At 39.9% G+C, this 22422-nt stretch overlaps 1 protein-coding gene and 1 long non-coding RNA gene across 2 annotated transcripts in view; one reads left to right on the top strand and one right to left on the bottom strand.

Annotated features, from left to right (window-relative positions):
• Nucleotides 1-1045, top strand: part of LOC307227102 — a 212884-nt gene extending 211839 nt beyond the window's left edge. The window contains exon 2 of the long non-coding RNA XR_013843811.1: nucleotides 911-1045. This is a non-coding gene — a long non-coding RNA (uncharacterized lncRNA). The remainder of the gene's footprint in view (nucleotides 1-910) is intronic.
• Nucleotides 1-22422, bottom strand: part of NTRK2 (neurotrophic receptor tyrosine kinase 2) — a 187453-nt gene that overhangs the window by 80531 nt on the left and 84500 nt on the right. Inside the window, exon 13 of the mRNA XM_079996083.1 lies at nucleotides 13027-13092. Within this exon, the coding sequence (XP_079852209.1) occupies nucleotides 13027-13092 (66 nt within the window). The remainder of the gene's footprint in view (nucleotides 1-13026; nucleotides 13093-22422) is intronic.

The following is a 22422-nucleotide window of genomic DNA, read 5'->3' as shown; positions in this document are numbered from 1 at the left end:
GTGGTAGCGGCCCTGCCATGCTGCTTTCTTTAGATGCAGTGGAGCCCCCACGGCAGCAGAGCTTCCCCACCTCCCAGGCCACAAATGACTTTGTGACCCTTATGTGAAGGCCGCTTTAACATCACTCCACATGGAAATGCTTATGGAAGTGGTCAGGCAATTTCTTTCACACCAGCAGATGGGTTCTTCTGGAGCATCCTAACTCTCCCCAGTAGAACCAACTTAGTAGCCTACAATCTAAAACCAGGAACCCAAGAAGAACTAGTTTGGGAGTGTTTTTCACTCCACTTGATGAAGGCAAGATTCATTTTCTGACTCTCCCCCACCCCTTTTCCAGAACAGTCCTGTTTAATCCAAACAATTTACGTAATTACACAAGTTCATTTTTTCTCTTTATTTTTTAAAATGCTAAATGAAAATAGTCACAATTCATCTTAATGTGTCAGCTTTACTGTGTCATTTGCTAAGAATGGTTCTAGTAACTAAAGAATGAAAATGAGTCAAAGCCTGAGCTATATAGTTGGACAGAAGTTAGCTATATTGCATGAGGAAACCCAAATTATAACATGATAAAATGTAAGCAACGCGTACAAATTAATTTCTAGAAAATTTAAAGGCGGGCAGCTACCCCTTTTAAATGGTGACATTCCTTGTGAATTTTATGTTATGGAACACTAATGTGTCTGTGATTAAGTGGGCATTCAGGGCTTGATCAAATATATACACTCTACACAAGGTACCATGTCAATAGCAGAACTCTCAATAGAATTCAGCAAGAAAGGATACAGTTTTATTACAGACCTGAAGCTGCTCAACCTAAGTAAGTGAATAGTTTCTGAACATGATAGTAGTTTCAGATTCTGGTTCTTAACACCCCCCCCCAAGCAAGAGCCAAGGACTGATTTTTAAGGTATGCTGCAATTAGCCAGCATGACAGTTAGCTAGGCACAACTGCTGGCAATAAAAATACACTATTCTACCCGTTCAGGTTTTATCAATGTGTAAAACAGACTTTCAGCATTCTACAAACCCTTTTTACCGCCTAGCAAGATACTATTAACACCACTTTAGCAATGAAAGCTACGCCTTTAGCTATTTTAATGGCCCTGGCAGATTTCTTGGGATGATTTTCACTGTGGTTTAAGGGGTCAGTAATTGTATAATTAACCATGATCTTTGTAAACTCAACACTATTTGGACAGATTAAAATATCCAGAGTGACAGGCAGGGTCATTAGTAATCCAAATGAAATAAGCATACTGCAAGTTCCAACTTCAAAATTTGGCTTCAGTAAGCTTTATCTGCTCCCATATTGGAAAGGAAATCGGGAAGCAAAGCATGCCCTATTTCATTATTTAAGCATGGCTACTGCCAAAACACAAACAGCAAATAGCCATGGGCTGTAATCCATAACACATTGTGAGTAACTATAGCATGAACAGTGCATTGGGTGGCTAATGTGGAATACAAAAATACCCAGATTATCCTATATTGCCTGTGTGCATATATAAATTGGTGGTGCACAAATCAATTCTGTTTTATCAAAATAAATGCCTTGATTACATAGAATCCAAAATAATCTGTCAGTACACGTAGAGCTATTCCAAAATTGTACCTGTGTACCTTAAAGTTGAACTGCAAAATACTACAAGAATGTTTTATAGAAATACTGATAAAGATCCTAAACCTATTATGGGACAAGAAGTGCATCTGGAAGCTTCTTTAAAGAATGGAAAATTGAGACTATTTTGAAGTCTGGCAATTCTCAGTTTGGTATTTAAGATATCCATCTATTAATGTTTTTTACACACATGAAAGTTTGCAGCTTGGATGAGACTGGAATAAGCTAAATAGAGCATTTGTTTTGTTGCCCACCTTTTGTTTAATGGTTTTCAGTCCATTAACACCAAATATAAGTTCATACCAATCAGGAGAAAGAATCAGTCTCATTCCCAGAGGTGAATTATATTGGAGATGACAAAGGACTGGCAGGGACAGGCAACAAGATGTTAGACACTTATTCTGTGCTCCTTTGCTCCACAGAACACTTTTCCTTTGAGATTGAAACCTTTTGGGCAACTGCACCAGAACCCACCATGCTTTTTATACAGTGGTGCCTCACAAGACGAAATTAATCCGTTCCGCGAGTCTCTTTGTCTAGCGGTTTTTTCGTCTTGCCAAGCAAGCCCATTGACGGCTTAGCGGATTAGCGCTATTAGCGCTATTAGTGGTTTAGCGGCTTTTAGCGGCTTAGCGGCTTAGCGGATAAGCAGATAAGCGGCTTAGAAAAAGGGGGGGAAAGGAAAAAAAACCCGCAGGAACTCGCAAGACATTTTCGTCTTGCGAAGCAAGCCCATAGGAAATTCGTTTTGCGAAGCACCTCCAAAACGGAAAACCCTTTCGTCTAGCGGGTTTTCCGTCTTGTGAGGCATTCGTCTTGCGGGGCACCACTGTATTTAACAGAGCAGGCTGTGATATCGTGAGAGATGTGCCACTTTTCAGAGAGGTCTGAAAAGGGTTCCTTCTGCTTCAGATGCCACCACAGCACCTAGGCGTATGTCTGGCATCTACCTTTGTTCAAAAAAGAGAAATAGGATATATATATATATATATATATATATATATATATATGGGGCAACCTAAGTGCTTAGGGGTGGTAATGCTGTATGAGAGTAATCGCAATAGTACTGCTGTTGGGTTCAAGACCTAGAAGACCATACAGGTACTTGAACTGCACATACAGCAATTTAGTATATTTTATTTAATGGTAGCAGTGGTGGAGAGTCATATAACGTTTTCCGACTAATTGATTTCTTGAGAATAGCAAAGAGTGATCTTTGAACATGAGATGGCACACTGCTAAACAATGCCTTAACTGCAGCATGTTAAGAGGCAATTTTTACAGCTTATTTTCTCTCCAGAGACACCAGCCCATGCTAAAGACTACTTACATTGAGAGAGCTTTGCGGAACTACTTTTTATTGGTTTTAGAATGTTTGATCAAAGTCCTGCAAACATGCAAGTACTCAGGTTTTAAGTGAGCAATTGCGCCATTGGTATGTTATAATTCAAAGGCTGGAATATAAGAATCTGTAAAATGAGGACATAAAACATTTAAACTTTTTTTAGTACACAAAGTATTTGCAGTTCACCTTTAATAAATATTATCTATAAAATTAATTCTCTTTCCAGCTAAGTTCAAGCAAACAATCAAATTGAAATAATACTGTGGAACTTTGCTAAAATGCCACTTTGTGAGCAGGATCGTTGCTACGGAATACAACAGTTTATTTTTGTGCTTTCTTTATAGCTGCCTGGGGCTGATTTTGAAATGAAGTTGCCAAAACAGTGCAGAGTCCTCCAAACATAACTCATCTCTACAAGAGAGGTCCAAGGAGTGTAGCAATTGACAGCACAACAACATGTCCACTGCCTAGTGAGAAGCACATAGATTCAACACGCCCCCTCTCTTTTTTTCCTTATTTCATTTACCCATCCAGTGGGATCTTATGAAACAAAACAGAACCTAAAAGAAACAAAATAAACATATGAGAAATCATGCTTATAACAGTCAAACAAAATTAACAAAATGAATCAACATAAATATTTTTTAAAGAATCAAATAAATATGGAATGCATTTAACAAAACACATAACATGACCATAAGGGGGGGGGGGGGAATGTGCTTGACGCTTAAGAAAAAATATATTTCAACATGACTTGCATGCATGGATTTCTCTTCTTTTTCCCTTTAAAAGGCATTTACTATTTAGTGTATGGTTATATATGCATTGTGTGAACAAATAAAATATTCAAAATAGAAAGCAATGTAATATGAGCAGCACAAGAATGAACCTTGGTTGCGGACATGGATGCCACGATTCAGAACCACATACAACTGTGTCTGGCTCAAATGTTCAGATCTAGGCACCACCACAATAACCAAGGCTTTGTTTCAGGGGGAACTCAGTTCTGGCACCTCTCAGGTGGGCGCCATTGCCATCATAAGAGAACCAGGGAAGCAGTCATGGTGAGTTCCAGCACCTCTTTTTCTAGAAAAATAGCACTGACAACAACATAGCAGAAGACCAGTGCAAGTCCCTTCCCAATCACACTGCTGCATAACTTGGGCATTCCACATTAGCATCCAATCTTGAGGAGATCTGGTTTGTGTGAGTTCCACCCCACAACCCCAAAGTGGGGGAAGATCACATGGATCAGAGAGCCACCCAGAAAAGAAGACAGGCCACAATAAAATAAAATAAAAATGGATGAGTGCTCATCCTGTGAAACATTCTCCAATGTGCTTCAATCGTAAAGGAGACTTTTGGAACTTCTACCTGCTCCAAAGTTTATCAATACAGGCTGTAGGGCTTTGAAGGGTGTAAACAGCAATTACTTCATTTGCATTCCACTTGATTGCTAATTTAACACCTGAGGCAACAGTACTATTTGCTGCTTCACTGTAGGTAATGACACATGTGCAAAAACAAACTAGCTTATTAGGAGCTATTTCATGTTTCCAAGAAGGTTTGCCTAAATTCCTTTTTGCTGAAACAATCACTACAACGTGGAATGAAAAGCCAACAAAAATAGAGAGTGTAAAAGGGATTTGGCTAAACCACACACAAAATTATAATCTCAGAGCAAGTGTAATCAATTTAGAACTGCCAGGATTCTGTAACGGGGCGTTCTCATAAGCTGTTTTGAAGGAAAGGCTTTAGGACATTAAGAAGATTAATTTCATAAGGTAATATTTGCTGTAATGACAACTACTTCTGAGGAATACCACATTCACTGATGTGATTAACACTTCACTGTGATTTATTTTTAAGTGGCCCTCTTACCTCCCCAGTAAGCTACTCACATCTTGCCAGGGACAACACACAGACATGCTGCAACTTCCAGCACACCATGGCTCATTCCAATATCTAATAGAGGAGGTGTGCACACAGCATTTTGAAATAGAGTTGAAGTAGTGGGGCAATCATGAACTGTGATTTTTTTTTAGCAGAAGAATTTGTACTTCAGGATCACAGCTAAGCACCACTTGGAAAATCCAAGACACTGCTTAAAGCAGGACACAAGAAAGCACAAACGGTGTGGGCTTGGGAGCACTACTGACACAAACCACCATACTGATCTTATATTTGTCCCATCAAAGTGGCTGTTATACACAAGCAGGGTGAAGCTGAGAGCTCTCATCTTTCCCAGGGTGTCAATTTTACTTTCTAGCACTGCATGATTACCAGTTTAGCAGATTTTGGGGATGTTGCGGCCGTAATTATTATTGTTTTATTGTTTATTAAATTTGTACACCGCCCTCCATTCAAAGATCACATGGTGGTTCACAACTTAAAAATACCAAACGAGAACACAAAATACATAATAAGACAAAAGCAAATCAGTAACAAACACATTTAAAAGGCCAAAGAATGTTTAATCAGCCAAGGCCTGGTCATAGAGAAACATTATCCCCTGGCTCCTCAAGATATTTAATGATGGCACCAGGCAAGCCTCCCTAGGGAAAACATTCCACAAGCAGGGGACCACTAAGAGAAAAGGCCTGTTCTCATTTTGCTGCCCTCCAGACCTTTTGTTGAGAGGCTACATTAAGAAGGGCCTGAATCGCAGGGCCTGGGTTGGTTCATATCAGGAGAGGTGGTCTTTGAGGTATTATGGCTGTGACTTTTTAGCTTTATAGGTCAAAACCAGCACTTAAAATTGGGCCTGGAGATGAAACTGGCAGCAAGTGCAGTTGGGATAGGATTGGTGTAATATGCTCAAACCATTTTGCCCCAGTGAGCAACCTGGCCACCAAATTCTGCTCCAGCTGATGTTTCCAAATTGTCTTCAGAGATAGCCCCATGCATTGAAGTAACCTTGCTTATGTTGATTTCAAAAAAGCATCTCTCTCTCTCTCTCTCTCTCTCACTCACTCACACACACACACACACACACACACACAACATTTTGATTAGCAAACTGGTTAAATGCAGGTTATATGAGAATACAGCCATGTGGATTCACAGGTGATTATAAAGAGTTCTCATCAATAGTTCCTCATCAAAATGGAGGGAGGGTTGCTGCAGAGCTCTGAACTTGGCTTGGTACCTCATGTTTTCCCCATCATGTGAGGGGCAGGCGAAGAATGAGTGTGTCCTTAATTGGAATGGGATCGGAGGAGAGTGACAAAAATGGTCGGCGGTATAAAAACACGTGCTATTAGGAAAGGGTGATGGGACTAAATATGTTTAGCCTGGAGAAGAGAAGACTGAGCGCGGCATGGTAGAACTCTTCAAATATCTAAAGAGCTGTCACACAGAAGAGAGCAAAGACTTGTTCTTTGCTACTCCAGAGGGCAAAGTTAGTGCCATGCCTGCTCCTAAGGGGATGTACAAAGGGGAGAACCACAAAATGGTGAGAATTGTCAAATGGGAAGTGAGGCCTCAAGTAAATAAAGACAGGAATAAGATGAGATCTGAGAGAAGCTGAAGAACACAACCAGAGGAAGAAATGGAAGAAATCAAAGTGAAGAGAAAGAAACTGAATTCTGACAGACTGAAAGACTTGTGCCAGATGGACTTGTGCCAGACTTAAATAGAAACAGTTAGCTGACATTATTTGTTAATAAATCCACTATTGCCAAGGAAGCCACAGTGGTTTGAGTTGTGTCCTTCTGGAACGCTTTGTTTTGTGCATTGTGCATTTGTTTTTATAATGGGTCATTGACTGGTTATGTGAATAGTTTGTTGCTGTTGTTGTTTACTTTTAAGAGATAAAGGATTATTTTCATAGACTTTGGAGATATTGCCAATCCGCCCCTCCTCTTCGCAATTACAGAACCCTAAGGCTTTACACTAGGGCTACATCCACACCATTTAAAACACATGGCATTCAAAGTATAGCTTTCCCTAAAGAATTCTGGGAACTGTAGTTTGCTTAGGGTCCTGGAAAACATAGTTCTGCAAGGGTTAAACTTAAAAATCTCAGGATTTTTTAGAGGACGCAACATGCTTTAAATGTATGATGTGCATATCACATAGATCTAATGGACTTAAGTCATTACAGGAAGGGTAGATTTTGGTTTTACATTAGGAGAAGCAGAATGGTAAGATCAGTTTGACAATGGAAACAATTATCTAGAAAGGTGGTGGGCTCTTGCTATCCAGAGGTCTTCAAGCTGAACCTGGACAGCTTTGGATTTCATGCACTGAGTTGGGCTAAATGGCCTAAAATGATCACCACGACTCTGTGATTCAACTTGGAGACGCAGAGTCTGAAAATTCTTCTGGCTTTAAAATCTGACTAAAATTGAACTCTGTTTCTGTCTCCCACTATATTTCCTCATATATCTCAAGCATATTGCTGTTATTTCATACCCTATGCAATCTCAGCTATTTTAAACAAGATGCAGACATAATCCATAACAAGACTTGTATCTGTGACCCATTTAAATGAAGAATGATTTATTAGGAGAGAAATGAAGAATAGCGGAGTGTTAAAGGGAAGCAATATAAAAAAAAGAAGGAAGGGTGCTGCTGCAATGTTACCTAAAAAGGAAATCTTATCAAATTTGTTCAGTTCTGATTCCAAGAAGAAAGTGAAATGAAATAATTTATCCTGTTCAGTTGCTACTTCGCAATGCTTGCTAATGTTGCCGCCTTGTTTTTATTTATTTATTTATTTTATCAGAAAGCCAGGGAATTTTCCCGCCTGGATTTCTGGAAACTGTTTCCTATGCAAAAAGAATAATGCCATGTATCATCATCATAATGCCAAGCAGTAGATAAAATATTCAGAAAAAGCCTCTTAATCTGAAATTTCATGTGAAATTATAGCTACAGCTAATACATGTCTCAGAATTCTATGAAGTCTGCCTTTTAAGCTTCCTTTAGCTATCTCTCTCTCTCTCTTTGTGTGTGTGTGTGTGTGTGTGAGTGAGTGAGTGAGAAAGAGAGGGGGGGAGCTCAAATCTCTCTCTCAGATGACTGCCTTTTAGGAAGGGTAACCTCTCTACATTTGCAAAAAAGGTTACCGTATTTTTTGCTCTATAACACTCACTTTTTCCCTCCTAAAAAGTAAGGGGAAATGTGTGTGCGTCTTATGGAATGAATGTAGGATGTGCAGCTATCCCAGAAGCCAGAACAGCAAGAGGGATTGCTGCTTTCACTGCGTAGCGATCCCTGTTGCTGTTCTGGCTTCTGAGATTCAGAATATTTTTTTTCTTGTTTTCCTCCTCCAAAAACTAGGTGCATCTTGTGGTCTGGTGCGTCTTACAGAGCGAAAAATACGGTATTTTAAACTTATGATAGTGTTTCTCAAATTGTGGGACACGTTGTTTTCTTAATCGTACCCACAACCTGTATGGTTTTTGTAATCACAGCTACCAGCAGCTGTGTTGAACATTGAAGACAACTGTTATATTATTGCCATTTTATTTTTTTAACTAGTTGGTGGGGTGAAGTGGAAAGGGCCAGATTTTGGCTGGAAGGGGAGAAAGAGGGGAGAACCCTGAGTATGAGAGCAGCACACACATCCACATAGCTATGTGTGATGGATTATGCCTCCATGTATCGACAACAGAGATGAGGACAGAAAGGTGAATAACATTGGAAGTGAGACCTGTTCAAAATGTTAAAGAAACATCATTGTATGGTGTATGCTGTATGAGAGGCATGATTAGCAGAACAAATACTTCTGCTTATCTTCTATGATGTGGGCTCTCCACGTAAGTTACTATTCCCCACTTCCTATACAGAATGTTCAGCTGTGAGCATGACAATCAGTAATATGCTTGAGAGCTTCTGGTTTATAGGTAAAATTTGTAGAATACTGGCAGTCCACTCCACTTTCTCTAATGGCAAAAGAAACCATAGATTTAGTTATGAATCCTTTTACCTGCAATATAACCATCCACCGGTACATTTGTACAGGATCTCACCACATTGATTGAATTTCCCAGTTTTGACTACACATATAAGAAACAAAATAAATCTTGCCCTAAGATAAATGCAACATCCAACAAGAAACATTTAACCTATCTGCATGCGATTCTGGCTGGTTTTCTTACATGGTAGCTGAAACAAATGCTCAGGCCCAAATAACAGGTAGTAATCTAGTGTGGAGCCCTTACTGTGTAACTTTAGACAATTTCTAATGATTACACTCCATTCGCACATTAATTAATCAATGCACAGGAAGGTTAAGTTAATCATCAAACAAGGTCACATATCCTGTCAATGGGTGAGATGAGCAGAACACAAGAGTCTTGAGTCCCATTATTAGTCTTTCTTGAACTGCCTCAGACACATAACCATTGTAGAGCTATAGACACAACCTACCAAAACACCACAATATCAGACTAATGCATCATTATTGTTAACATTTTTGTCCACAGTCCTCAACACAGAAATAAGTATGTATGAAACACATGTGGTGGTGGTGGTGTTTTTTAAAATGCAGTTTCTTGTACAACTAATAAAAGTCACATTCCTTATTAACTGCCAAGCCATATATTCTCAACATCTACAGAAACAAGGTTTATAATTTAAGGAGACAAATTGGAATAATTAATGTGATTGCTATTGATAGTGTTAATTCATATGTTTAAAAGCTTACATAATCTTATCTACAAGTTCATAAAATAAAAGTGTATCTGTGTGTGAGAGAGAAATGGAATTGTACACGCTTTAATTTTTGAAAAAAGTGTTAACACTGATCTCAGTATAAAATGAATTAGTGGGGTAGGATGTTAAGATATGACCCACAGACTCAGCATTTCTGACAGCAAAAATATGGGCAGGGTTAATAGCCTCATGCCCTGCCAGCAATGATTGCTGATTTCCTTAAACTCTTTTGCAGTGGCCTTGCCTGTAATGGGCTATTTTAGGCTACTTGACGGTGTTCTCTCCCACTGAAACCTTGAACAGCATATACATCTTCCTGGCATGAGACAGAAAGAGAAATATAAATTGTATTCAGCATTTTAATCTAGGATTTACGATGCATTTCTCAAACGCAGGGTCATTACTCTCACATTGTGCAATGCAATTGCACTCTCACATGTGCAATGTCTAATAAGCACTTCCTTCTACGATTCTGCTTGTGTTGAAGATTTAGTTCCTTGCTTTTTTTATTGATTAGTGAGAATGAAGGGCATTAAAAAGACTACAGCTTTCAAATAAACTTCCTTTCAAAATGATACGCTGGCAGGTTTTGTGCTATGAATTTACATCTAGCTCACATTGCAAATAATTGCAATGGGCTGCATCATAAAACCATGCTCTACCAATACTGAAAAAGATGGGGAGTACAGATCTATATGAGATCTGGTTACAGTGGCAGCTCTTGCTAAGAATAGCAAGACTGAATTAAATTCAATTAAAATTATATTGTATTGAAGTTGTCGGAAAACTTTAGTGTGTTTAAAAAAATGGTATTTTTGCTATTACTAGTGTACCTAGAAGTTTATTCTCATTATGTGTAAACCCCTGCACCTACTACATCGATTCTACAAGAACCTGTTTTGTAGGACAACATACCTGTCGAGATACAACAGGAACCCACCCTCTGCACTTTCTGGAAACATTTGGAGATGTTTTTGTTCCAACAGACTTTCCCAGCTGGATGGAAAGGTCTCGGCTCTGCCTGAGTGCCTACTCTGCACTGTTTTTAAATTCATGAACTGTTATTTTCTGTGCTGTTTTTAACACTTTTTAAAGCTGTTTTATTGGTATTTTGTACATTGAAATTGTGTTTGGAAGGTGGTAGTTAAATAAATAAATATGAACCTGCACGATGCATTTTGTAAAGAAATGGACACAGTGTCATTTTAGACAATTTCCATGGAAACGTACAGGGGAATGAATTCAGCTAAAGCCACCACTGATGTGATAAGAGATGGAAAATGAACAGGATATAATGCTACTACTAGTGTGGATGCTGTCTCCAACAGACACCTAAATCCTACACAGAATTAGCCATGGTTTCAATGGAATTAAGCATGCTTAACTCTGCTGGATCTGGGGCTATATATGCTTAAGGAATTGAAAAACAAAAGAAACCCTTGGTATATTTCCAAGTTTAACTAGCTCCAAGTTAAACTTAAGAAGACTTTTCTGGAAATTCAGCCCACGTGTTCGACAAGAATGGAATGGTAATTAAATATTACCAAATTAATTAACATAAAGTTAATTAGAGAGTTGAGCTACGTTGGACAGTAGGCTATGGGTGACTTACTTTGAGGTCTACCAGGAATACCACTAGAAAGCTAAATATTAGAGACTAGGGCCCTGTGGAACTTGACATCTTTCCACAAGGTCTGCAAGATGGAGCTGTTCCGCCAGGCCTTTGGCCAAGGCACAGTCTGACTCCCTCTCTCCTTCTATAATCTTCATAGAACTCTAACCCAACGGTTGCCATAAATTTGATTCTGAATTGATTTTAGAATGTATTTTAATTAACTGACTGCGATTTTATGTACACTGTGCTATTTTTACCTATTGTTAGCTGCTCTGAGCCCGGCTTTGGCCAGGGAGGGCAGGATACAAATAAATTATTATTATTATTATTATTATTATTATTATTATTATTAAACCAGGGCAATCTTATTTAGTGACATTTGGATTTCTGTCACCAGCACGAATAAATTTCAGCTCAGAACTCCTCATATAACTAAGTTTGCTGGCTTTTTTATAAAAACAATAACAAACCAGTCCAGTCTGCCAGTAGTCTGCCATTAGAAACATAGAAAACTGACTTATAATACCAGGAAACACTATTTGAATTGTCTTTTATGCATGATGGAAGCTGCTTTCTGAGAGTATGGCCCTAAAAGGCAGTCTAAAAATATGTTAAATAAGTATTTGCCCATCCAGCCCAGCATTGTTTACTCTATGAGGCAAAAGTTCTCCAGGGTCTCACGCCAATGTCTTTCCCATCATTTGGAACCCACAAACTTCCTAACTGGAGACATTAGAGATTAAAGTTGAGGTTTTTGAATGCAAAGTATATATACTCTGCCACCCCTCATCTATGACCCTTTCCCTCTTTTTAATCACATTAAAAGGATTCCAAGAAAATTCCCATACCCAGAAAGGAAAGGAGCAGAGCTGCTTTCCCCCACAGCTTTCACATACTGAAATGGTATCATGAGTCAGTCCTCATGTAGGAACATAGGAAGCCTCCTTATACTGAATCAGACCAGTGGTCCATGTAGATCAGTAATGTCTATGCTGACTGACAGTGGCTCTACGGTGGCTGTAGATGCTGAGACCTTATGACCATAGAATCTGGGACCTTTGGCATGCACATCAGATTATCTACTACTGAACTATAGCCCTGACGTAAGGGGCTTATAAGCTATGTGCTTATTGTACATCTATGCATTTTGATTATGTATTAGGATTTATCATATTGTAAACTGTGCATAGCAAGTGACCTATAATTAGAATGGAAATATAAATACGGTAAATGTTGATGTCACCAGTCCATCTGCAAAGTACTGAAGCAGTTTTGTGAATGGTTCGATGGGTCTTTGGAATGAGACTCAAAGAGTCCTAAGAAATCTTCAAACTTTAGGGCAAACGAAGGTATGATTAGAGAATATTTCTTCAGAGTCTTAAAGGGCAACTTAATCCCTGGAGCTTTGTTATTTAATTTTAAGTGCTGTGGGAAATCTGTGCCAGTGCTGTGGCACATATCAGAGCGTCCATAATACTCTGGGCTGGAGTCACCAGATATAACAATATGTTCTACTGAACTTCTTCATTTCACAAATTGGAGACAGGTAATATTCATCCTTATCCTCCAATTGCTATGTCTCTTAGGATGGATGGATGTGAAACTAAAATGACCAATGAAATATATGGGACCACACAACACAATAATGGTAAGAATGTTTTGCGCTAAGACTACTACTATGATGGAATCATTTCATAGTATATCCATTTTTAATAAGAAAAATGGATTTTAGTCTTTATCTCTGGTCCATGAGCTATGAGTCTATACAACTAATGGTCTCACCTTCATTATCGCAGTCTTGCAATGACAGCCACATGTGGTCTACCAGACCAACTTGTTTAAATTCAACTGCAACGAGATGCACTGGCATTAATGCAACAGAAAAGGATGTTGATCAAGCTCAACATAACTTAAGGTCATTTAACACAGTCCATTGCTCACACCAGCACCACTCACTCCAGTTTAACAGTTTGCACCTAAACTATTTATTCATAAGAACCTCCCTCCAGAGGGTGTTTATTTACTACAAAGAAACTGAAGGAGATCTCTGCATATTCTTCCATGTCATGAACAGCCACCTCTCTGGCAGGAAAGAGGTGGGAAATATACATAAAGCTAGACAAGATGCAATTAACCTACATGCTTTTTGTTATGTAAAAAAGCAACTGAGGGTAAGACTGAGCAAACTCAGGGTCATTTGAGATGAGGCAAAGAGTTTTAGCAGGTGGCTTTTTGTAGAGACTTGTGACAGGGAAATAAATAGCTAGATTTCCCTTCCCCACTCAATCGGCTTCCCCTTGGCCGATATTTACATAACAAGAAACTTGCTGTTTAATTGCATTGATGCAGTTAATGTCACATCTAGTTTAGACCTGACAGAAGCGCAGGAAAAGACAGGGCTGAGATTACTAAATTTTAGCAGATAGTTGTAATTCTGAATTAACTATTTTTTAAAAAAAAATGTAAGTGTTTGTATGTGCATGCCATAAAAATGCAAATAACCTGTCTGGTTTTTTCCCCCAACCACCCTGATTGCCTTGTTGCTAATTGTGGCCTGGATCCAAAAAGCCATTTCAGATGCACAAAAGGGCTTAGGGCATACCCACAATGACTTTTTTAGTCCCACACCAAATCAGAAACCACTTTTTAAACTGCTCTCTGCTTTAAAAGAGAGCTGCTCTTTGAGAAACACAAATTCAAAGATCCCTCTGGCACAAAGAAATGATCATGCAGATCTTTGGATCCAGGCCTAAGTTTGCACACATCAATTTCAGTCCTGTTTCAGTCCTGTTTAGATGGGAAGTGAGTTTGTGTGTTTTATTCTAAATGAATGTTTTAGAATTCCTATTTAGATCCAGCATTTGTCAGCTTCTACTCCAGAGGACTCAGAAGTAGGTCAGTAAGTCAGGGCAAAAATTCATGGCTGGAACATCCCTCTTGTCTTAACTGCTTTCTGCAAGGGGGGCGGGGTTTGCAGCTGGGTAAATGGAATAACTTCCAGCTACTCATCGAGAGGAAGATAGTAGAGGAAACCAGTACCAGTTCCTTCTGAAATTAAAGGCAGTGTGCTAAAGTTAAGCTAGTTTGTGCAGAAGTAGTAAAAGACTGTGTAGTTTTTTCTTTTGTTATGGAGGGAGGAGTAGGAACTGATTGGGTGGGTATGCATGGACAGGAAAAGAACTCTGTGAGCACGTATTCTTATCTATAAACAGCTGAGGAGACTGGGTGGGATGAATAATTGTGACTAAACTTGGAATCAGATCAGGGGAAACCAAGACTTTGCTCAGAACAGATTGAAACCTGCCCTACTTTATACAACAGTTTTGAGTACAGTGATTCCATTTCTCTTAACCTTAAATGACATGGTATCTTTCATGGCATTCAGGCAGCAAGTAAGGGCATGTTTTTGTACATGTGGGCACAGTCTGTATATATGCATTATTAGGGTCAATGTAACATGTGAGCTGATAGCTCATAGATGTCTGCCACAGTTGGGGAACAGTTCGCAGGCAGAAGGTTCCAGATTCAGTTCCTGGCATCTCCAGGTAGGCTGGGAAAACTTGTAACCCAGGTGTGATGATGTCAGTTGAGCGTAAACATTACTGAGGTAGATGGTCTGACTTGGGATATGGCAGCTTCTTAATGGCCAAATCTTAATTTCAATTTAGTGCAACAAAATGTGTTTCTGTGTATGTAAACTCTGTATTAATCATGTCACTATCACAGAGCTGAAGTGTGTACCATCCTACATAAACAAAGAATGAAACTAGAGACAGGCTGGCCACATAATATTTTGCAATGGGAACTTCAGCAGCAACTGTTAACTCCCGATGCAAACTAGTGGTTAGTTAATGCACACTGTGGGGAGAGATGGGGAGAAATTCAATTCAGTTCTCATGTGAAGGTCAATCGACCTAATTTAAACAACATGTAAACCGAAATACAAAATTCACTCAAAACCACACTTCTCTGAATTTCACAGCGCAGTTCTACAACAAGTAATGCGTACAAAAATGCATAAACTAAGGTAAAGTGTCCATAAAAATGTAAATAATGAAGAAAATAACATTCAAAATGCATTATATTAACAGAATTTGTTTTTGAAATGTGTGTGTATTAGACAAAATTGCATGCAAATACGTGTATGTTAGGAGAAATTCACACAAACGTGCTGATGGATTTTTTATGAGGATTTTTAAAACAAAAGTTGCAAACTGCTGTAGAAATGTGGAGAACTGAACTTAAAATTGGAAAAATGGGAAACTGAAATTGATAGATTCACCTATTCCTAACCACGAGCAATGCATTTATATAGCACTGATCAAGCATTACCTTCTCCAGCCAACCCTCTGCATTTTAATAGCCATTCAGGTTGACAAGACTTTTGTATAGCATTATTTGGAGGCCGACAAGGCAAGGAGTGGAATCCCAGCCCATTGCAATGCATTTCTGTGGCCATCTGGAAACTCTGTTGATTTTTATGCAAATGAGGATGGCTGTGAAAGTTTGGGTCAGAGGAAGCAATTGAGGAGAATCCAAAATGCTGGATGGAATGGCCATTCAAAATTGGGCTGATTGACATGGCAGACATTAAAGCCTACAAGAAATGTCTCAGGATTGACAACATATGCCAGGGCATTCCCATGGTCGTTTATGAAAAGCAGGCTTTATTATGAGACTATTTACCTAAATTACCACCTTCTCCCTTACCAGCCTGTTTGCTGCCGAAGATCTACCAGAGAGGCCCTTTTCTGTATGCTGCTGTAGTGGAAGTATGGCTGGTGGGGAGTAGAGAGGGGCCTGTCAAGAAAACTGGTTTTTATGTTTAGGCCTTTTCTAAAAAGATGGCTCCTTTTGCTCAGCTTTCTGGGTAAATCAGCTCATGAGAATGTAGTTTTCTCTCTCACTAATAGCAGATGCACCTGTGTTATCTCACTACAGTGGTACCTCGCAAGACGAATGCCTCATAAGACGAAAAACTCGCAAGACGAAAGAGTTTTTCATTTTTTGAGTTGCTTCGCAAGACGAATTTCCCTATGGGCTTGCTTCGCAAGACGAAAACGTCTTGCAAGTTTGTTTCCTTTGTCTTGCAAGTTTGTTTCCTTTTTCTTAAAACCGTGCATTCAGGGGGTGCAGTTGCGACTTCGAGGAGCAACTCATAGCATGCGGTGTGGTAGCCTTTTTTGAGGTTTTTGAAGACTTTGGTGATTTTTGAAGCTTTTCCAAAATCCATGCTTCGCAAGACAAAAAAATCGCAAGACGAAAAAACTCGCAGAACGAATTAATTTTGTCTTGCGAGGTACCACTGTATTCCAGGTTTTCAAGGCTATCCCACTGCCTTGCTAATTAGAGTTATATTAATTTTTCAGCTGTGCAGTCGCACACATACTCTTAGACTCTAGGTTCTGGAAAGCTACAACCTATGCACTTTCTGATTGGCTAAGAAGACACTGGAATATTGTTAGGCAAAATCCTAGAAGTACTGTATATAGTGGTATCTCATGTTACATACGCTTCAGGTTACATACACTTCAGGTTACAGACTCCGCTAACCCAGAAATAGTACATCGGGCTAAGAACTTTACTTCAGGATGAGAACAGAAATTGTGCTTCGGCGGCACAGTGGCAGCAGGAGGCCCCATTAGCTAAAGTGGTGCTTCAGGTTAAGAACAGTTTCATGTTAAGAATGGACCTCTGGAACGAATTAAGTACTTAACCCGAGGTACCACTGTATTCCTCTGCAGGGCACAGGGTGGGATAACCTAAATGTATTTCTGACAGATAGTTGGGCTCCTGGTGATTCATACAGGTCATAGTTCAGTTCCCCATCTCCTACGGCCATTTGGTAACACACTTCATTGACATAGAAGGCAGCAATGCCTGTAGCTGATTCAACAGAGCTAAGCTGTCCTAATGCATTCTTATGACCATTTGACAACTCAATTTTTATGCATATGAGGGTAGATGTTGGGTACAGCAGGGCAGGCCTTAAAGACCTCTGGATGAGCAAGCAACCACCTTTGATTTAATGCTTTCCAATGGCTATTCAGAAATACATTGTGTTCCCATGGCCATTCATTTAGTGTATCCCGAGAAACACAGGGAGAGAAGGCAATAGAAATGGATTTTTCTATTAGTGGCTTTTTATGAACAACATTAAATCAGTATTACATACATGAAACCTGCTTGAACTGTAAGTATAATGTCACAGGGATTAATAAAATTGAACAGCATATGGTCCCTGACTGATGTAGTCTTATGAGCCACTACAAATTTGGATCTGCTATATTTAACAGCTATTGATTACTTGTGCCCTTGATATATGATAAAGCCAAATGCTAGCAGTCAATTCTAAAATATTTCTAATGCCAGTATTATGTAACATATTTAATCACCATAGATAGGTTCCTTTCCCTTTCCATTGCTTATGTTTTTATCTTGTCTAAATATCTGATACATCTTCAAATGCCTCCTATATTCTTCTCAGATTTGGAAGCCTGTCATGAAAAATTCACCCTATCTAGTGCCCTAGTTTCTAAAACAAATGTTAAATTAAGATACCTAGTTACACAGACATGTCTATTCCTCTTTTGTTTTTGGACATCTCACATACTGTATACTTTCTTACTTCCATATAAACAATCCACACTTATTTGTCTGTTTTTATTGGAAGGCATCTGAATTATTCACCTGGTTTACACCTGCAAAATAAATGTAATCTGCAAGCTCGTAGCATGAAGGCAATATCTACACGATTTAAATAGCCAAGGTATTGATCATCCTTAAAGTCAAACTCCAAGTTCTTTCTATTTCCCCTTCCTGTGCAACTTCTCAGTGGAGCCTGAAAGCAGGATCTGAGCAACTGGTGTTCAGAGGCTTACTGTCTCTGACAATGAAAGGAGAACACAGCCTTATTCTCCTTCAATTTATAACCTCATGGAGTGAGACAATTTATGGGAATCTGCAAAGAGAAAGTGGAAGGTGGAAGAAGGGACAAGGATTCCCCTCTCTCTCCGCTAGTTCCATTCCCAATCACACACACACCCCCCCTAAAACAAGTGCTAATCAAAATTCAGTTACATGCATTCATTTTGTGACAATCATTCTAACAGGAGCCAGTACATTAAAAAGAGGTGGACTAGAAAGATGCAACTGTACTAGTATTTAATAAGAATCATGTATGGGCAACTGATATCAGAGGTGGAAATATCCTATTCTCCCACTAAAGCAATGCCCCACCAATAGGTCAAGGGAATGCGAGTCAGGGTTTAGGTTAGCAAGTCAGGGTTTAACTGGCTAAAGGGTCATCACTTTCAGATTTTTCAATCTTTTGCAGCCCACAGCTTTGAGTGTGGTTAAGCTTCCTCCACCTATCTTGCATTCCCAACTTTAGCACTCTTGTTTTCTAAACCTCTGGTCTCTCTCTTTCTAGTTCATCTTTTTTTATCTTTGTGACATTGTAGATGACTCCAAGCTAAGTGGACCAGTGGTCTGACTTGGTATAAGACAACTTTCTATGTTCCATCAGATCAGAACACCACACTGTTCACTTGAGAATAACACTAATTCACAGACAAATCCTAGTTTTATCTCTTTTCCCTGAAGGGAAGGATGCAGCTAGTGCTAGGACATTAAAAAGTAGTATGTCCCCGGTGGACAGTCCCTTGATCCTGCTGCATATCATGGCAAAGGATAATACCCGGTGAAGATCTCAAAAGTGGCCCAAGAAGCCAAGGCTGCAGCACTCCCTATGGAATAAGCAAGCATGCCTTCAAACAGCTGCAAATTGCAAGACGTAGAGGGCAGACCCATACTTTCCTGAAGCTAGTGCACCAGGAAGCTCATAGACACTGTCCTGCCAAAGATAACTTCTTCCAAAGTAAGAATAGGGTCTGTGTTGTCAAATGAGCTTCATCCTGTTTACATAACACATGAGAGCTCTGTATACATCAAGAATTTCCCCCAAGGAGTGGCAGGCAGTTGGCAGAAGAAAAGAAGAACAAGATCTTCCACCCTGCAGAAAAGGCCAGGTCAGTCTTAAGAATGAAATATTTAATGGGCCTAAAGATTACATTTCCCAGCAGGTAACAAAACAGTTCTTTCCCTAAAGGCAGAATCCCAAACTCTGATACTCAGCTTGCTGAGGTGACCACTACCAGTCAGTCTTCAAAATCAGGATCTTGAATGTAGTGGGTCCAAAGGCTTTAAGAGGTTGGGTACCCTGTGAACTGGAGGGGGGCTCACAAAATAAGCTGGTCCAGGTATGCAGTTGACAAACTATGCAAGTTGACAGTAAGTTTTCCAGGGTACTGGCAAGGGCGGATATCTGCTTCTGCAGAGCTCTTTGTTTCAACCCTGACTAAAGGCTATTTTGGAGGAAACCAAATCCACCACAACCAGTGCTTTCCACCCCTAGAAAAATGGGTGCCGGTACTCACCATGAAGTTGTTACAAGCAAGTGCCACACTTTTTAACAACAACAAAAAGAGGTGCAGGTACTGTGTACCCTTGAGTACCCCCTGGGGGGAGCACTGGCCACAACCTAAGCCTAGTTTGACTTCTTTTTACCATACCACTGGCATCAAGCTACAAAAACATCCAGGTGGTGCCACATACTTTTTAGTCAAAAGGACATAGATGCAAAGAGGATGTAGATCACTTCTGTGGAATAACTATGAGCTTAGAGGAGCCCACTTATTCTCCAAGTCAGTACAGTGGTACCTCGGGTTACATACGCTTCAGGTTACATACGCTACAGGTTACACACTCCACTAACCCAGAAATAGTGCTTCAGGTTAAGAACTTTGCTTCAAGATGAGAACAGAAATCGTGCTCCGGTGGCGCGGCAGCAGCAGGAGGCCACATTAGCTAAAGTGGTGCTTCAGGTTAAGAACAGTTTCAGGTTAAGAACGGACCTCCTGAACAAATTAAGTACTTAACCTGAGGTACCACTGTACAGCCCAGATGGTGTCAAAGCAGAGAAATGTGAAGGAAGAGATTTGAGGTGCATGAATTTGGTTCACAAGCTCCAAAAACCACATGCATTTTGGCCACCACTGTACATTTGCAGCCATGTTGACTAGGACACAGTGGCCCCTGATGAGGTGTGCAAAGTATACTAGTGCCAGACGTATCACCATTAAGTCATGGAACTTATGCTCTTTTCCTTCTTTTTTGTTTGTTACCTACATACCATGGTAACAAACAAAAACAATCCCCCCAAAAAAAGTTTCAAAGGCCAAAGGCCTGGGAAAAGAGGAATGTTTTTGCCTGATGCCTAGATATATATAACAAAGGTGCCAGGCAAGCCTCCCTAGAGAGAGTATTCATCACCAGAGAGGCACTACCCTTATTTTGGAAGCAGGCATATTCAGTCTCAATAATCTGAATTTGAAGTAGAATCTTGCCCAAGTTGAAGTATGAAATATTCAATTCCAGAAGCTTGGACAAAGACTGAAGATGTGTCACAACATCATGTTAGAGGAGCATCACAAGTACACTCACCAAGTTCATGCTGCTGGGAAACAGAAAGACTTATTCTATGGACACACTGAGAACCAATTACAAAAGGAGTGACTGATTTTGTCATCCTTGCAGATGACAAAACTATGCATCTACAGGGCAGAGCTTGTTATTTCCAAATGTTTAAGAAACAGGACCTAGGAACAAAGAAAGAAACAAGCATGCAGGTGGTTGAGGAGTGGATATTTGTAGATCCCCTTCTCCATCAGAAAAGCTGCTGGACTTTCCAAGATCTTGGTGAAGAGCCTCAAAGTTCAAGAGTGACGGAAGGGCAAAGCATAGAATTGCTGCTACTGATCCTTATACCTGAAACAACAGAATCTGCAGTGTCTGTTCTGGATTGGGATGTGAGGACAGGCTTTGCTAAGAATGACTGTGGCTAGGGAACAAAAGTATCAAGAGTCTCTGTATGAAACCTGCACTTGATCAGAAACTGATTGGCTCATTTAAAAATCTGAAACAACTCACGCTTCCCTGCTTTTTCTTAAGAACAGTGAAAGACCTGGGAAAGGGCCCACACCCACCAGAAGGCCATACTGGCAGCGACTTTTTCTGGCAGTTACAGAGCCTTGATGGGGGAGAGATGCAAGCTGCTGGGGGTGAAAATATATGTGCATGGTCTGTTACAGGTAAAGGTTGGTCTGAAGTAACATTATTTCTTTCATACGCAATTTCATCTGGTCAAGGCTAAACCAGGGATGAAGAATTCCCTCCATGGAAGTCTGGCAGGAGAGAAGGCAGGTGAGGATTGTCCCTGTTTAGGGAAGTTTTTAATGTTTGGTGTATTTATCGTGTTTTTAATATTCTATTGGGAGCCACCCAGAGTGGCTGGGGAAACCCAGCCAGATGGGCGGGGTATAAATAATAAATTATTATTATATTATTCTACTCTCTCTTCCTCACTTGTTTTCTTTTTTATAGACATAAGAACAAAATGCCAGGTCCTTCTGGAGCCTATCATCTGCAAAATAAGACAGGATGAGAAGAGGTCATGTCTCATCCAGTTCAGGACTGCTTTCCTGGCCTCAAATGACAGCGTTTCCCAACGCTGCCTTTCTCCTCATGAAGGAAGAATGGCTAGATAAGGCTTCCTAAATGTCTGGCAGGATACAGCGGGGGCGGGAGGTCTTTTGGGAAAGAAAAGAAAAGGTGACAATGTGCATATGAATTGGGGAGGGGGGCACAATAGTGGTGACCTTGACAGAGAAATATCGACCATGATTTGCCTTGTGACTAAAGGGATGGAATTGGAAACCAACCATTCTGAATCATTAATGAATTCCAATTCTCTACTTTGAACTTCACCTCTTTGTGGAATGAAGTGAAAGTCTCTCTCTCCCCCCCCCCCAATTTCTTCCTAAAAAATGCATGCTATTCCTAACCAAACACCTTTTTGTTCAGCTTTGGGAAACTGCTATCTAAATGTAACTGTTTAGTGCAACTGGTCTGTATTGGATATCATTTTTACATCTGCACAAACCAACGGCGAAATAAGGCTACTTGGATGGGAAAGGGGCTTGTCCCACCAGTAACATTCATCAAAGATACTCTGCAATGAACACTCTGCAGCCCCGTTAAGCCAAAGTATTTGAGTAATTCGAGCTTAGCAAGTTGCCTAAGTTGCCTGATATTTTAAGTTACTGGCAGAAGTGCTAA

The sequence above is a fragment of the Podarcis cretensis genome (genome assembly GCF_951804945.1).
Source record: "Podarcis cretensis genome assembly, chromosome: 11".
Classification (NCBI taxonomy): Eukaryota; Metazoa; Chordata; class Lepidosauria; order Squamata; family Lacertidae; genus Podarcis; species Podarcis cretensis.
The sequence above is the reverse complement of the archived record's forward strand: the minus strand, read 5'-3'. Positions and strand labels throughout refer to the sequence as shown.